The 18,470-nt window shown below is 45.0% G+C and overlaps 1 protein-coding gene across 1 annotated transcript in view; it reads right to left on the bottom strand.

Annotated features, from left to right (window-relative positions):
• The window catches only part of ETS1 (ETS proto-oncogene 1, transcription factor), a 130,788-nt gene extending 114,802 nt beyond the window's left edge, over nucleotides 1-15,986 (bottom strand). The window contains exon 1 of the mRNA XM_055415891.2: nucleotides 15,904-15,986. Within this exon, the coding sequence (XP_055271866.1) occupies nucleotides 15,904-15,972 (69 nt within the window). The 5' untranslated portion in view covers nucleotides 15,973-15,986. The remainder of the gene's footprint in view (nucleotides 1-15,903) is intronic.
• Between the last annotated feature and the right edge of the window lie 2,484 nt (nucleotides 15,987-18,470).

Raw genomic sequence — 18,470 nt, 5'->3', positions numbered from 1 at the left:
TTCTCTGGCTGCACCACGTGGACTCAGTTGCCCCATAGCTTGTGGGATCTTGGTTCCCCGACCAGGGACTTGAACCTGCATCCCCTGCATTGGAAGGCAGATCCTTAACCACTAGACCACCAGGGAAGTTCCGTGCCTAAGTTTTAATGATATTGATAGCTAGATTAGAATTTTCATTTTTCCCATTTGGGCACTTGTTCAATTCTCTTATTAGTTTTTGTAAAATCCATAAGAAGGACAAATATAGTATGTGGGAGACCATGGTTTGCAATGCTTAAGGCCCTGTTCTTTGAAACCAGGGATGAGTGAGTGAGTTCAGTCGCTCAGTCGTGTCCGACTCTTTGCGACCCCATGAATCACAGCACGCCAGGCCTACCTGTCTATCATCAACTCCCGAAGTTCACTCAAACTCATGTCCATCGAGCTGGTGATGCCATCCAGCCATCTCATTCTCTGTCGTCCCCGTCTCCTCCCGCCCCCAATCCTTCCCAGCATCGGGGATCAGTTCAGTTCAGTTCAGTTCAGTCGCTCAGTCGTGTCCGACTCTCCGCAACCCCATGAATCACAGCACGCCAGGCCTCCCTGTCCATCACCAACTCCCGGAGTTCACTCAAACTCATGTCCACAGAGTCGGTGATGCCATCCAGCCATCTCATTCTCCGTCGTCCCCTTCTCCTCCCGCCCCCAATCCCTCCCAGCATCAGAGTCTTTTCCAGTGAGTCAACTCGTCGCATGAGGTGGCCAAAGTATTGGAGTTTCAGCTTTAGCATCAGTCTTTCCAATGAACACCCAGGATTGATCTCCTTTAGAATGGACTGGTTGGATCTCCTTGCAGTCCAAGGGACTCTCAAGAGTCTTCTCCAGCACCACAGTTCAAAAGCATCAATTCTTCAGCGCTCAGCTTTCTTCACAGTGCAACTCTCACATCCATACATGACCACGGGAAAAACCATAGCCTTGACTAGACGGACCTTGGTTGGCAAAGTAATGTCTCTGCTTTTTAATATACTATCAAGGTTGGTCATAACTTTCCTTCCAAGGAGAAGGCGTCTTTTAATTTCATGGCTGCAATCAGCATCCACAGTGATTTTGGAGCCTAAAAAAATAAAGTCTGACACTGTTTCCACTGTTTTTCCATCTATTTCCCATGAAGTGATGGATTCAAATCCTGGCTCCATCACTTACGAACAGGGACCCAGGCCTGTTCTTTTATCCAAACCTCAGTTTACTCAAACAAAAGATGGGGAAAATAATACCTTCCTCATAAGGTAGGAGGAGTGAATGAAATAGTATGTGTAAGAAAACAATACTGGATAAAGTTTACTCCAGGGCTGTTCTTCTTCCAAGTGGGTTAAAGGTGCTGAGAATGGAATAAGATCTTGGGACTGAACAGGGTCACACCGACTTGCTATATGTGTGGGTGCTAAGTTGTTTCAGTCGTGTCCGACTGTTTGTGACCCTATGGACTATAACCCGCCAGGCTCCTTGGTCCGTGGATTCTTCAGGCAAGAATACTGGAGTGGGTGGCCATGCCCTCCTCCAGGGGAGCTTCCTGATCCAGGGATCAAACCCATGTGTCTTACATCTCCTGCATTTGTGTGCTATGTGCTTAGTCACTCAGTCGTGTCCAACTTTTGCCACCCCATGGACTGTAGCCCACCAGGCTCCTCTGTCCATGGGGATTCTCCAGGCTAGAATACTGGATTTGTAGGCAGGTTCTTTACCACTAGCACCACCCAAGAAGCTCCAAATTACTGTATATCAAAGGCTCACATCCTTGGCTTCTGTTACCAAGCAGCTCTTGTGAGAGCCACATGAATATAAACAGAGCAATGGCAGTTCTGCCATTTGAGTTCGGGACCAAGATTGAGGAAAATATTCAGCAAGAACACTCAACTGAGCTTCCAGTCAGCAAAAACCATTTTGCTGACATTATATTTTAACACTGAAAGCTTTTGCAGCAACTACATTAAGGTTTTCTTTTGAACCCCAAGGATAAACAGGTCTTCAAAAATTCTTTACAAGAGAATCAACTTGAAGCACATTTTCTAAATGAGCTGTGTGTTCTCGAAATCCATCCCCATTTTTTCATATGTCTCTAGAGTCTTTCTCAAAATTCAGTTTCAAGTATCAGAGTTTTAGAAACGGGGTCTGGGTGGGGAAATTTTGTCATTAAGTGGTATAAAGGAGGACTCTAAGTGACCTGGCCCTGTCCTTTTTGGAGCAGTATGTGCATGGTTTGTCTAAACCAGAAAGTCCTTGTAAGAAGGCAGTGGGTGGTACCAATAGGATCTTTGTAGACAGGCAGTGGGTGGTTTGGTCCAGGCCCTGCTAAAGTGGTGGGAACAAGAGGAGAACTTGAACTCAAGTGTCAAAGTTGAGATTTTCTCTGCTAAGGAAAGACCCCAGAAGGTGAGGCATGGTTTTCAAAGAGGCACTGAAGGAAAATGATGAGTGTCCTATAGAGGGAAGATGGAGGGCAGGGGTAGGTGGCGAGTTATGGATACAAGACGATATTGGGTTCTAGACCTGGGCCATCACCATGTGGCTGTATGGTGAGTCAGCCTGCAGCTTTGACAAACAACCACATACAGCATCTCCTTGAGTTTCGTGATAGGCTTTATTTTTAGTGGAGTGCCTCCTGCCCCCACACCAGGTTCCTTGTTGTCAGGGAGGGTTCATTTATTATTTTATACAGGAAAGTCTATTTTTAAGATATATTTCCTCCTTAACTGTCCTCAGTGGTGCCAGGGGACCCTATTTTTAAGAACGAGAGGGAGATAATGCATCAAACCTACCATGAACCACAAACATCTTTGCTCACAGAGACTCCTGGGAGCATCATGACACTTGTTACCTAGACACCTGCCTTTTTGTTGGCTATTTCACAAACTGACTTAATACCTATTTCATAGAGTATGAGAATGACATTTTTACTCAAGAGAACCACAGAGCCAGTTCCAATTCATTATGAAACCTTCTCAGTTGAGGAGAAAGAAGCAGGTTATCAACAGGTCAGAAATCTGGGCAGCAAAGCCCCACCTCCATGCTTGAAAAAGGGCACCACCCAAAACAAGTTCAAGTCAACATCTTCCTCCTGGCTGCTGGTGAATGGAGGTGAGTTCAGGAGATGCCAGCCACCCTCCCCCGACCCTGCCATAGTTTAGAGAACTCATCTGATGGGTCCTCAGTCATTCATCCCACAAGTGATTACTGGAAGGAACTAATGTAGGTCCCACACTGCTCCATGCTGATCGGTGAACTAAACATGGTGAAGAGATGGTCACATTTAATCTTCACATTTAATCCTCATAGCTGTGTGAGATTCACTTTTTTATCTCCATTTCACAGAAGAAGAAACTGAGGTTTTTCAGAGAGTAAGTAAACATCCAAAGGCCACACAGCTAGTAAAATAATGGAGACAGAATTCCCTGGTGATCCAGTGCTAACACTTTGTGCCCTCTCTGCCTGGGGTCCGGATTCGATCCCTGGTTGGGGAACTAGATCCCACATGCTGCAACAAAGATCGAAGATCCCATGTGCCAGAAAGAAGACCCTGCACCCCCCAGTAAATAAATAAACAGACTTTTTTAAAAGAAAGAGTTCTAGCTGAGACCTACTTGATTTCAGGCTGTGCACCGTGAATCTTCTGTGGCCTGGATGGCTCGGGAAGGGAGGCCACTGTCCCATGACAAACTACTAAATGGATTATGACAATGGATGGTCATGAAACAAATCTGTATCACACAACCAGTCTATGCCAAGTATTATGTTAGATGCTAAGAATAAAGTGTGAGCAAGACATGAACTTTACCCTCTGAAGTGCACAAACCAGTAAACAGGAAATTACAGTGAGGGGATGTGACAGAGTGAAACGTATGGGCGAGGTGAGTGGCAGCAGGTAAGACTTCCTGGAGGAAGCAGATTAAGGTAATAACTGAAAAGTCAAGTAAGACTCAGCCTAGAACAATTGGTGAAGGGTCTAGAACAAAAGATGACACTCCTAAAAGTGCCAAGGAACACCTACACGTATGTAAGGAAGAATAAGAAAGACTCAGAATGGTGATGGAGAGAGAGAAAGACTTGGTAGTGACAAGTATGAGGGGAAACCATGGTCTTGGCAATGAGAACACCTGCAGTGGATGGCAGTTAGTAAGAATGGAAGCTGGAGGGACAGTGCTGCATGCATGCTTGCATGCCAAGTCTCTTCAGTCATGTCTGACTCTGATACCCCATGAACTGTAGCCCGCCAGGCTCCTCTGGCAATGATAACACCTGCAATCGAGGGCAGTTAGTAAGAATGAAAGCTGGAGGGACAGAGTTGAGGGTCATGAAAACCAGACCAAAATCTGGCTGCCGGAGAAAGGAATTCGAGGTGGTGTTAAAGGTAGTGGCATGGTGAGTCAAGATGTTCTAGAAGGACACATTTGATAGGGCTAAGTAGGATGGACTGAGCAGGAGCAGGTGAGGCTGACAAGGCAGCAGCTGTGCCCTGCAGAGCCATACTGGGGCCTCAGTAGAAAGGAAAAAATCAGCATTACTGATCCTAACTGTATTTAAATATTTTATTTCTTATAATAATTTTTGCATTAATTTTTATGGTCAGAAATATTACATTCAGGGACTATTAATCAGAGAGATCTATCTCAGAGGTCCACAGCTCAACACCAAGACCTGATTCTACCCAACTGCCTGCTGATTCCATGGCTGGAAACCTCAGGCCAAACAAATAGTAAGACAGGAACACAGTCTCACCCATCAGAAAAAAAAAAAGAAATATTACATTCAGATTTGTTTAGCTTGAGTACTGAGTCTGGGGACAGCCCTTAGGCTTTGGCCCCGTGTGAACTGAGTGGTAAGCCAGTTATACAGTCAAATGCTCTGTCACTGATCTCCACCCCCAACAGTCCAGTTATGAAGAGTTGAACTAGGGTCAAGAGTGTAGAGGTGAAGAGGAAACAAGAAATATATGTTTTGAAGAAAGAGTCAACATGATTTTATGACTCAGAGGAGATGAAGGAAAGCGGTGGGGGGCAACCACCGCTTCTTCTATAATAGGGAAAATGGTGAATTTAAGTACATAGGTAAGAGGTAGGAAGAAAATTTCACCCTTGGTTGTACTCAGATGGAGAGAAGGCAGAGGACCAGGGGGAGGTTCCCTTGGTGGCTGCATGACAGAAGACGGGAAAGAGTAAAGGTGGATCTGTAAACATCAAGGATCTACGAGTCAGGGATCTAGAGTCAGGGAAAATGGAAGTTAAAATAAAAAGAGAAAGGGTCAGAAATGGCTCAGCCGCACCATCCAGCAGTTCTATTTCTGTGTACTTATCCAAAGAAAACAAAAACACTCATCTGAAAAGATATGTACATTCCAATGTTTACTACCACATTATTTGCAATAACCAAGATATGAAAGCAACTTAACTGTACACTGATGGATGAATGGACAAGAATTATACACACACACATATACATACACTGGAATATTATTCAGTCATAGAAAAAGAATGGATTCTTGCCATTTGCAACAACAGGAATGGACCCAAAGGATATTTGCTGATTGCAACAAATCAGAGAAATACAAATACTGTGTGATTCTACTTATATGTGGGATCTAAAAAAAGAAATGACACACAACAAATAAACAGGAACAGAACAGAAAGAGACTCACAGAGGCAGAAAACAGACTGGTGGTCACCAGAGGGGTGGGGAGAGATGAGTGAAATAAGTGAAGGGGACTCAGAGCAATTATCAGATAATAAGTCATGAGAATGTAAAGTACAGCCAAGAGAATACAGCCCACAGTATTGTAATATCTTTATATGGGGATGGTTACTAGACTTATTGTGGTGACCTTTTCATGCATAATGTATAAAAATATCAAATCACTATGTTCACTTGAATAAACATAATATAATAATTCAATTATACTTCAATTTTGAAAAAAACGGATCTATAGAGTTGCCGGTCATTGGGAGGAGAAATGAAGGGGAAATGACAAAGAAGGGTCAGTTGAAGACACAGGAGGAAAAACACCAAAGTGTTCAGTGAACAAGGCAGAGCTTCAGAAAGCGGACACTAAGCGGAGGGTGGTATCCAGGCAGCCTTAAATGGCCATAAGCTCCTGTCCTGCTCTGTGGCAATCTGTGATAAGCACCCTCCCCCAACCCCAGTAATCCTTGTGGAGGCTTCAGAGGACATGAGCCTGCAACCTAAGTGCTTCACTTTTCTGATCCTGGAAAGAAATAGCATGAAGTTCTGAAGTCTGGAATCTACTAGGATAATGGACACACACTTGTTCCTGCTCCAAGATAAACCACCCCTGACGCCACCACCATAGTGCCCACTGCCCCCTTCTGAAGTCAGGGTTTCATCTACCGTATTACATCACTCCCAGCCCCTACACTTCTATCAGGGACCTGTCCCTCCTCCCCACTCACCCAGTTCCCTCCCTATGGCTGCTCTTCACCCACCTCCCAGCCCTGCCAAACCTCACAGCATTGCTTCTGCTCAGAGTCTTCCTCCCCTCTGCCCCCCAAAGATCCCCACAATTAGGAAAGAGGGCAAAGGAAAGTAGATTTTCAACACTCAATCAAAAACAGATGGAGGCTGCGTGTCTATAGGAGTTCGTTTCTATCTTGAGCCAAGCAGCCTTAATTGTCCAAGTGTTTGCTCCTCAAACCCTTCCTGATCCTTCTCGTGTGTGTGTGTGTGTGTGTGTGTGTGTGTGCGTGCGTGTGTATTACAAAAAAAATCTGTCAGAGTAAACCTGTCTTTTTTTAACCAACTACACAATCTCACTGGAAAAGAGTCTGATGCTAGGAGGGATTGGGGGTGGGAGGAGACGGGGATGACAGAGAATGAGATGGCTGGATGGCATCACCGACTCGATGGACAAGAGTTTGAGTGAATTCCAGGAGTTGGTGATGGACAGGGAGGCCTGGTGTGCTGTGATTCATGGGGTCGCAAAGAGTCAGACACAACTGAGCGACTGAACTGAACTGAACTGAACACAATCCTGGGGTTTAACTTTAGTACCATACCATAAGCATACAAGATACATAAATACTTCTAGATGCTGCAGCTTTAAAAAGAAATGTGTATTCCCAGAGGCAAAGCTGACTTAACACTGAATGGATGGGTAAAGGAGCCTACAACGCATAGGAGTAAATCTGTGTCATTCTAGGCCTGGCATTGATGTTCATACGCTCCAGTAAGAAGATGAGAGACTGGAAATCAAGAAGGCTGGGTTTGAGTCCTGCTCTGGGCTTCCCTAGTGGCTCACCTGGTAAAGAATCTGCCTGCAATGCAGGAGACCTGGGTTCAATCCCTGAGTTGGGAAGATCCCCTGGAGAAGGGAACGGCTAACCACTCCAGTATTCTGGCCTGGAGAATTCCATGGACTGTATGGTCCATGGGATTGTAAAGAGTTGGACACTACTGAGCGACTTTCATTTTCACTTTCTGGTCCATATAATCAAAGCTATGGTTTTTCCAGGAATTATGTATGGATATGAGAGTTGGACCATAAAGAAGGCTCAGCACTGTAGAACTGATGCTTTCAAACTGTGATGCTGGAGAAGACTCTTGAGAGTCCCTTGGACTGCAAGGAGATCAAACTAGTCAATCCTAAAGGAAATCAATCCTGAATATTCATTGGAAGGACAGAAGCCAACGCCAAAGCTCCTGTACCTTGGCCACCTGATGTGAAGAGTTGACTCACTGGAAAAGACCCTGATGCTGGGAAAGATTGAAGGCAGGAGGAGAAGGGGACAACAGAGGAGATGGTTGGATGGCATCACCATGAGTTTGAGCAAACTCCGGGAGATGGTGAAGGACAGGAAGCCTACAGTGCTGTACCTATGGGGTTGCAAAGAGTTGGACATGGCTTAGTGACTGAACAACGACTGCCCCTAAGGAGCTGGTTTGTCTCCAGCCTGTTTCTTAACCTCCTTAAGCCTCTGTTTCCTGAGGACACTGGCCCCAGTGATCGCCAAGTTCCTTTGCAAATACAAGTCTCATTTTTGCTGATCCGTCCACATTCTTTCTCCTGACCTTGTGACAGACAACCTTCATTTGATAAGTAACGACGCCAGGGTGGGAAAGCCTAGAGCATCAGAATTCATCATCATTTAGATTCATGCCAGGCCACATCCCCTTCAAATGCATTAACACCTTCACGTCATTTGCCTTCATTCTTCCCTGGAATATGCTCACACACCATTTTGCCCCCACATCCCCTGTTTTTTCAGTAGAGAAAAATGAGGTTAGGAAGTGTCTAGCCGCTGAGTTGTCCAAGGGCTCTCACATACTAGGTGCAAGTTTGTGCAGTAAGTGAATTTCTCATCCTAAACCCTTTCACTTTGTTGCAGGCAGTTGCCCCCTGAGGCCAGCCTGACCCACTCCACAGACATCTCATTGCATCTGAGACTTCTCATCTGCAGGGGATGTCAGACCAGCCAGCACCTCTTTTTACTCACAGAGAAGTGCTTTCAGCCGCCCTAGGGAGAGGTTTGGGGCAAACTGTATCTGGCCCTCAGAAGAACACTGGGGCTCCTCTGCTTCAGAGGGACACGTGGGACCTGCTCCCTGGAAAAGGGAAGGAGGCAACACGGAAATGCCCCCCACCTTCGGTTCTCCCACCAGAGGGGAGAGGGCCAGGGTGGTGTAGCCACAGGAGAGGCAGGAACAGACAAAATAGGAAACTCTCAAAGGGCGATTTAATTTTAGATTCAAGGCCAGGAAATTGTTTTGAAAACAATAAGAGCGATGGGCTTGGGTCTTGGCAAAAGGGCAGGTCGGACCACTGCAGATTCCTGAGAGAGAAACGAATCTGAACCACAGAAAGAGCAGAGATGGACTGTCAGATTCCATTCTCCATGAGAAGCTGTGCTCAGCCTCCAAACGGGCCACCTGGACCACAGCTGAAGCCACCTTGAGATGCCCCCTGCCCTGGGGCTGCAGATCAAGTCAGGGGAGGGAGACAGTGACCAAGGGTGAAGCTCCTCACACCAGTCTGAGATCACAGTCCCCTCCACTCAAAAGACAGTCTCTTGCTGAGAGGTAGCGGGTGAGATCCTGTGTTATCCATCAACTTCTACTCATTAACGGGAAGCCTTGAGACTCCCAGTGACTCCATGGGGTGCCAGCCTCAGGCATCCAGCCCAGAGCTTGAAGGTGAAGGGTGGGCCTGACTCAGAGCCTCCTGAGAGGCAAACCTCCCATGGAGAAAAACCTGGACAGGAATTTCAATTTGCTCAGCGGTCTACAAGATGGAGTTCTGTTTTTTTCCCCCTAAACCAAGGAGGGCAAATTCACCATGAATAAAGCATACATATGCATCAGTTCAATTCTCTCTCAGTCACATAACACCCCATGAACTGCAGCATGCCAGGCCTCCCTGTCCATCACCAACTCCCAGAGCTTACTCAGACTCATATCCATCAAGTTGGTGATGCCATCCAACCATCTCATCCAGTTGTCCCCTTCTCCTCCCTCCTTCAATCTTCAATCATACAGATGCATAAGTTGGCATAAATTCTTATCCATCCCCACATTTCTTAAAAATGGTCAAGATGGGGACTTCCCAGGAATTCCCTGGTGACCCAGTGGTTAAGGTTCTACTTCCACTGCAGGGACTCTGAGCTCAATTTCTGGTCGGGGAACTAAGATCCCGAGTGCCGTGTAACGAGGCCAAAAATAAATTAATTTTTTTTTAATTTCATTTTTAAAAAGATGGGGACTTCCCACATGCCTCATGGCCAAAAACCCAAAACATAAAGCAGAAGCAATATTGTAACAAATTCAATAAAGACTTTTAAAAATGCTCCACATTAAAAAAAAATCTTTAAAAAATATGATCAAGATGCACTTAATTATAAGGAGTGTCCCAAGCCAGGAGCCAGAAGATCCAGACCACATTCTGTCCTTTACCAGCCTATAAACTTGGGCAACTTCATTTACTCTCTTAGGACCTGAATTTCCTGATGCTGGGAGACAGTCTCAAGGTTAAGTTCTGCCTCTGAAATTCTCTATCTTGTGCCGACTGAACCCCATATATTAGAAAATCCCCGCTTTCTAAGATGCTGGAAAAATCTCTTTTTTCCTTCACTTCTATCACTAAGAGTTATGGTTATAGATTATTTCTTAAACATCATGTTCCAGCAATCTCCCCAGAGGTAAAGCCAACACCACCCCAAGCAACGAGAAAAAAAAAAAAAATGCTTTTCTGGTTTCCATTTACATTCTAAAGTTCTTTTTCTGTCTTCTCATTTCTCTAATCCAGGAGAAGGAAATGGCAACACACTCCAGTATTCTTGCCTGGAGAATCCCATAGACAGAGGAAACTGGTGGGCTGCTGTCCATGGGGTCACACGGAGTCGGACACGACTGAAGCGAATTAGCAGCAGCAGCGGCAGCGTTTCTCTAATCAGGGATACCTTATCCATTGCTCTCCAGGATCCCCAGAAAGAAGGAAAAGGTGTGTATGCTAAGCTTCACAGAAACAAGTGTAAGGTCAAAATGACCCCAGGGTCCGGTCTTATAACAAGAATCAGCCCTTCCCAACTTCCCAGAACTGCAGGGACAACACAGACGTCCCTGTGAACACATCCTAAGGCATGTGGGGTGGAGGTGAAGAGTGCTAACAGCAAAGGCTAAGAAGAGAATTGCTTCCCAAGGAAGCCCAATTAAACTGCAATTACTCGAGATAAGAGAACCAAGTCTGTTTACACAATGGGGCTGTAAACCACCAGCCCATTACAAGGGAACTTTGATCTGAGGGCAGGGGAGCTATTTCTGGTCCAGGGTAGAGAGGAAGCAGGGAGGTTTCTCAATAAGAGAAATAAGAATGGCTCCACTCAACCCAAAGCCCCATCTTGTTCTGGCCGCACCCTTGTAAGGACAAAATCAGTGGAATCACCTCCACCTCCCTGTGTCCATCTCACACAATCAAAAAGTCCAGAGAAAAACAGAGAACAGATGGTAAACACAGGGAAAGGGTATTCAGTTCAGTTCAGTTCAGTTCAGTCGCTCAGTGGTGTCCGACTCTCCGCGACCCCATGAATCACAGCACGCCAGGCCTCCCTGTACATCACCAACTCCTGGAGTTCACTCAAACTCATGTCCACAGAGTCGGTGATGCCATCCAGCCATCTCATTCTCGGTCGTCCCCTTCTCCTCCCGCCCCCAACCTTTCCTAGCATCAGAGTCTTTTCCAGTGAGTCAACTCGTCGCATGAGGTGGCCAAAGTATAGAAGTTTCAGCTTTAGCATCAGTCCTTCCAGTGAACACCCAGGATTGATCTCCTTTAGAATGGACTGGTTGGATCTCCTTGCAGTACAAGGGACTCTCAAGAGTCTTCTCCAACACCACAGTTCAAAAGCATCAATTCTTCGGCGATCAGCTGAGGTCATATTTCTGGTTGGTGTCACAATGACCTGACATGGTAAGTTATACACTGTGCCTGTTTTACAGATGGGAGTACTGAGGTTCAGAGGAAGTAATGTGCCCAAGAAAAGTAAATGTGCCCAAGGTCATGTGGCTGAGGAGTAATGAATAGACCAGAATTTAGCTCAGGTCTTTCTGACTCTAAAGCCTAAGTGCTTTCCATGCTATTGGATTGGACAAAATGTTCCTTTGGGTTTGTTCATAAGCTGTTATGGAAAAACCCGAAGGAACTTTTTGGTCAACCCAATGTGTGGTCAGGCTATGTTCCATAGCTGTCTAGCCCAAGCCAGAAGGCTCAGGGCCTTCCATGTGGTCTGACACTCTGAACAGTCACCCTTGCCTGGCATATTGCTATCGAGTAAGTCCCCTACATAAGAACCTTCAAGTTGTGAACTTTCAAAGATACAGATGTACATTCCATCATTGTCAGGCGTGAGTGACATTATAGCTTGCTCCCCACCCCTACCCTGTCTCCTATTGCAATCTGCCCGCTCCTCTCCATGCTCCAGGTAGTAACTCTTCCCGCCTGTTCACTTGATATCAGCCCTCAGATGCCAGCTGTTGGATGCTACTGCTGTACTTTCCAGGGTACTGCATTGTAAGATTAAAAATGTTTTCTTTTTTGTGTTTGTGTTTTATGTTTTAATTATATGAGAAGTATGATAAACCTATTACAATACAATACCACAGAGTGGGTTGTGTTAGTTGGGTACCTGGGCTGACTTTGTTGGACTTACACACAAATTGAACTCACAAATGCGCTCTCAGAACGGAACTCATTCATATGTAGGGGACTTACTGCATTTCCAAAGGCCTAAGCTCCGAGAGGAGGTGTGTGGGCAGCTGTCAACTCTTTCCCTCTGAACAGTTCAAGGTGCTTCCTAAGCTCGAGTGACCCAAGGACCTCCTCCACACGCTGGTGAGGGAGCCAAGGACAGGGACATGCTTGGTCCAAACCAGGGGCAGCCTGCCCGCCCATTCCTGCCCTGCCCCCCTCTCTGACGGCTCAGCATTATGAAGGGGAGGATGACGCAGGAGAGGACCAGGGGTGCGAGGGACTTCCAGGCGCAAGGCAGCAAGCTCTCCAGCCAGCATAACAGGAAGGAGTACTTCCTCCCGCTGGATGAAAGGGTCCCTGACACACAGCCCATATAAGTACCTGCAAACGTCACCCCCTCCCACACAATGGCCAGACAACTTCCAGAAGTGTCGTTTCCCTGCCTCCCCCGCTATGACATCACTTCTTTCATGAAGGTCTCCCAGGAGGCTGACCTTCCAAAGGGGAGAACTTGTGTCCTGCTTTGCACAAAGGGACCCCGAGGCAGATAATGTGTGTTCTGCATACAATGGCCCTTACCCAAGGGATGGGATGAATTTTGCAACTGTTGCTGTGATTATTTTAAGCCTTCTCCTATTACAGCAAATAATCAAATCATACTAATGCCAGCTCCAATTCTCAGTCAAGGACTCTGAGACTGAGTGGTCTCTCAGGGTCTAGAAAATATTTGTGTCTTGGTTTAGAAGATTGTTTCTTGGACAACTAAAGTAGTCTGTTCAGCAGAAACCCTCATAACATGAATATAGTTTCACTTTTGTTTTCTTTTTTAAGGTTTCCCTTTCAAACACAAGGAGTTACACTCAGTACCAGGCTTCCCAGGTGGTTCAGTGGTAAAGTATCTTCCTGCCAATGCAGGAGATGTGGGTTCAATCCCTGGGTCAGAAAGATACCCTGGAGAAGGAAATGGTAATCCACTCCAGTATTCTTGCTTGGAGAATCCTAAGGATAGAGGAGCCTGGAAGCTACAGTCCCTGGTCAGACACAACTTAGCAACTAAACAACAACACATAGTACTACCCCTCCTTCAAACCCGATCTTGTGCCCATTCTAGAGCACAGCTTTTCAACCTTGGCGCTACTGACAGTTGAGGCTGGACAATTCTTTGTCATGGGGAATTGTACCGTGTAGGATAGAATGCTTAGCTGCAACCCAGACCTTTCTTCTCTGGATGCCAGCAACATCCCCACTCCCCAAGTTCTGACCATCAAAAATATCACCAACAAAACCACCCCTAGATTTAAAAATTCCTGGTTTTCCTTTTACCCTCAAACTTCCCATTCGGGGATAGCTTCTCTTCCTGGTGACCCAGGCTAACTAATGCAGAGACCAGGGCACCAGGCAGGAGGAGTTGGTTGATTGGATTAAGTACAACTGGTTGAGCTCTAGACGACAATACTCCAACAGAACTGAGAAGACTCAGGTGTCTGGGACGTTCAGGTTCTCGTCTGAGAAAGTTCATGAAGCTGGGCTCACTCCTCCAGGAGATCTCAGATTGGGATTGAAAGTATGAGGTTTGCTAGTTTTTCTCCTGCTAATGCCCAGAGCTTATATCCTATAGGTGATTTACAGATTCTTTCACTGTCATTATAGCCCAGCCCAAAGTTGAAGGTTATCTGTCAGAACTAGTTCACTGAACTTGAGCTTGGATCCATCAACTTTATTTATCTAATTTTTTAAATAAAGAAGACATAGAAGAAGAAGGCAGAGGACTTTCCTGGTTGCTCAGTGGGTCTGAGAAATTTGCCCAACTAGCTCCAGTGGTGGAGAAACTGAGCCCCAGAGAGAAGTTGTGAGCGAAAGTCCTGTAACAATAACATAGCATTTCACTTACGTAACTTTCTGCTTTTACCCAGGCAACTCTGAAATATCGTATTGAAAAGGATCCCAAGGGTTGATGATGTTTTTCAGATATGGCTATCGGGGGTGGGGATAAATGAGTTCTTTGTTTTGAAACCAGTGGAAACAATTCAAAATGCATTAAAAAATACCAAGTGTATTCAGTTGAGGGTGGTGTCTTTAGTTGAAAATACACACTTAGAGTTGTTCTTTAGTTTTTTTCAATCTCATACAATTTCCAGATGCCCTGTCTAGGATAACTTAATGTTATACCTGCAACTTAAGTACTTGTACTCAATTTATTTCAGTGCTTAAAATAAACACAAATTTGCATGGCATTGCTAAACAAGTTATTAATCTTATTTAATTGGATTACAATATTGTCAAAGATAATTAACCTAAACTGCTTTTAAATCCACTTTTCCAAGTCAATGACACGGGTGTGCCCTGGAATCACAGTATCCTTATTTAACAAATCTTTACAGTATCGTCTTTAAGAAAGATTTAGTGTCATTTGTGCTGACCTTAGATGATAATTTCTTTGTGAGAAGCAGAAGCAGTCTTTTCCCTGGCCAAGTCTCCAGCCATATGGACCTTAACAAGTCCCTTGGCAATTTCTACTAAGCAGAATGGAGTGATTTTTGGTCTGAACTGTTGTGTGTGTGTTTTAAATGTATTTCTGATGTAAATTATACTATAAACATTTCCCTGATTCTAATTTTATAAATATAGTGAATGGTGTTTATATGGAAACAGAAGCCACTTAAAAAAGAAGAAATATGTTTCACAGAACAGTCAGGGAAGAAAGATGTGTTCATTGTTCCTTGAATGTGGAATAGCTTTTTAAGTAATTATTTTTCTAATATTACAGATTAAAACACATCAAATCTTTTGACAATTATAGTAAGAGGTCATGGCAAACTGAAGGGTACCAGGGTTAAAAACTCTGCAGAGGAGGCAGAAAAGCACTCTGGTCAATTGGTGTCTATTTAGACCGATAAATGTATCTGGAAGGATTAACGCTAAACTTCTCTGTCCATTTCCATAGTAAGTAATAAATGATGGCCACCTCTGTAAAAATACACACAGAATTTAGAATCAACAGTTAATGATTCATCAGCTGCTACTAAAAGTTCACTTAACAGTGGAATTGATGAATGACAGAATTTTGGGATCTCTCACACATCAAATTTATAAGGAATTTAGCTAAATACTTCTACAGATCAGCATATAACTTGGGTAAAAGCCTTCTTCCCTAAGAGCAAAAAACTTCATTTAAAAAGGAATTTTAAAATTCCTCTTACCCCTCTTTTCCTAAGACTCAGGAATTTTCCCTAGCAACTTGTCACACTTTATTTCCAGTTTCAAATTCTGTGATTAGAAAACCTTGTTTATTTTAGCTTTTATGTATTAGGACCAAAACAAGCTAAATTATGCTAAGAATAGGTCTAAGGTACATCAATGTGTGAAAAATCTTCAGCAAATGAACTGAGCTGTGAAAAATCACCTGGCTTTAACCATTATTCAAGTTTGAGTCGTATTCTCTGCAACACAAGCATGCTAAAAAATCTTCCTCAGCAAATCCATCAGTCTTGGATGTTTCGCTTTATATGGTGAGGAAAAGACAGATAATCTGGCAATGTAGTCCCTCCAAAAGATGTAAAGCTGATTCCAGCTTGGAGTTGGGTTCTGGCTGCTTCTGTCTAAGAGAGATCAGAGAGCCTGAGACCCAGGGAGGGGAGGGTGGGGCCTGGGAAGGGCCGGGGAGAAGTCCTACTTACCAGCACTGCAGGTCGAGCGGCTGAATAGGTGGCAGGGCCACTCACTGCAGAATCCACAAAGTAGCTCATCACGCCGTCAGCACCTGCGTGGGAAAAAGCACTCACTGAGCTGCTGGGCAAAGAACATGTGAGGATGAGAAACCAAAGAAGGCCTCGGATCAGATCTCCTTAGAAGCATCGAGGTCACTTGTTTGTGTTACAGAGAAAGAAATGAAAATGTAGAAAAACAAAGAGGGGGTTTCCCTGGTGGTCCAGTGGCTAAGAATCTGCCTTCCAAAGTAGGGGAAGCTGGTTCGATCCCTGGTCGGGAAACGAAGATCCCACGTGCTTCGGGGCAGCTACGCCAAAGCACCTCAGCTACTGAGCCCAAGAGCTGCAGCTAAGACAGGATGGAGCCAAATGAATAAATAAATGTTTCAGAAGATAATTATAGGAAAACAAAGCAACCAACAGGGAGTAAAGCCAACTCCTGACTGCAAGATAGCCTGACTGGTGGCGTCTGCTGCAGGCAGTAAGCACTCAGAGACCACAAGCAGACCCTTTAGAGGATTTCTGGGCAGGAATAGGTCTGCTAAAGTCACATTCCCATCCCTGCGTCTCACTCCCTCCACCCCCGACCCCGGCCTGGCCCTCCACATGCAATGTGGCATTTATCAACTGGTGAAGGACCAAACAGAAAGGGTAGGAGAGAGGGCTGGAAAACCTTTACTGAGAAGGCGTGACAACCAGGACCCCAAGTCAGAGAGAGACAGAGAGAAGCCCCAAAAGGGAATGCATGTTACCCATCTTCACAAAGGAGAAGGGCTACTGTTAGACAGCTCTTGTTGAGAGCCATTATCTCCATTCAAAGTCTGAATGACCACCACACTTGAGGAGTGTTCTGGCTAAGGGATTTTGCAGCTAACTGTCAGTCATCTGGAGACGGCAATGGCAACCCACTCCAGGACTCTTGCCTGGAAAATCCCATGGATGGAGGAGCCTGGTAGGCTGCAGTCCATGGGGTCGCCAAGAGTCGGACACGACTGAACAACTTCACTTTCACTTTTCACTTTCATGCATTGGAGAAGGAAATGGCAACCCACTCCAGTGTTCTTGCCTGGAGAATCCCAGGGACGGGGGAGCCTGGTGGGCTGCTGTCTATGGGGTCGCACAGAGTCGGACACAACTGAAGTGACTTAGCAGCAGTCAATCATCAGGAAAATCATTTATATAGCAAACATTTCTATTGGTCCAAACACTCTCTAAAGTTCACTAGTCCATACACTTTCATGAGTTCAATATTACACATTAAAAAAAATGTTTTTCTTGAATGATTTAGATTAAATTCCTCGGTATGTCATTCAGAGGCCAAATTCCTATTGTTAGGGAATGACATTTGAGTTTCAACTTAGCTCCTTTCCACTTTATGTTTGTCCGCCCTTTCCCTTTATTCTTGAGGACAATTAAAGCCACTGGCCTCCTTTCAAGAAATATCAAGAATAGTGTAGGTCTTAGACTCAATTTGGAGAAGGAAATGGCAACCCACTCCAGTGTTCTTGCCTGGAGAATCCCAGGGACGGGGGAGCCTGGTGGGTTTCCGTCTATGGGGTCACACAGAGTTGGACACGACTGAAGTGACTTAGCAGTAGCAGCAGACTCAATTTGCAACTCTGTTCACCATACAGCTTGCCAGCCAATGAGCATACACATCTTCTTTCATACGAAGTGTATTTAGACAACATAGATAAAGTTCTACACTACAAAATTGTACTGACCAAGGCCTACCATCAGAAAGCAACTACTTTCACACAGTTGAGAAAAAAGTTAAAAAATCTGAAGACGTAACTTATCCCAGAACTGTGCTTATTGTGTTTAATTAAAACATCACCTTTAAATGACATCTTTTCTCCCCAAAAGTAGGACGAAATCTAAATAATATTAATTTTTAAAATGTAAAATAGCTAAGGGTAACTATGTTCATCTAGCTTCCCTAGTGGCTCAGTGGTAAAGAATCCGCCTGCCAGTGCAGGAGGCATGGGTTTGATCCCTGGAGAAGGAAATGGCAACCCACTCCAGTATTCTTGCCTGGGAAATCCCATGGACAGAAGAACCTAGTGGGCTGCAGTCCATGGGATCCCATAGAGTCAGACACGACGTAGCAACTAAACAGCAATTATGTTCATCAAGATGTTGTTTTCTAGTTTTTTCAGGGACTTGATTGCTAAAGAAATGACTCCCAGGAGGAACTCCCAGGTGGTAGAGCTGAAGAGTTGGAAAAGATCAAATTACTCTAGTCCAAGGACACTGTTCCCACCTGGAGGTGGAGCTGTGGTCCCCTATTCAGTGTTTTCTTCTAAAAATAGTGCTGCTGCTGCTAAGTCACTTCAGTTGTGCGACCCCATAGACAGCAGCCCACCAGCCTCCTCCATCCCTGGGATTCTCCAGGCAAGAACACTGGAGTGGGTTGCCATTTCCTTCTCCAATGCATGAAAGTGAAAAGTGAAAGTGAAGTCGATCAGTCATGTCTGACTCTTAGCAACCCCATGGACTGCAGCTTACCAGGCTCCTCCATCCATGGGATTTTCCAG

Source organism: Moschus berezovskii, chromosome 25 (assembly GCF_049115385.1).
Source record: "Moschus berezovskii isolate FMDL1 chromosome 25, NW_MosBer_1.0, whole genome shotgun sequence".
Classification (NCBI taxonomy): domain Eukaryota; kingdom Metazoa; phylum Chordata; class Mammalia; order Artiodactyla; family Moschidae; genus Moschus; species Moschus berezovskii.
Note: the sequence above shows the minus strand (reverse complement) of the source record. Positions and strands in the feature narration are given on the sequence as shown.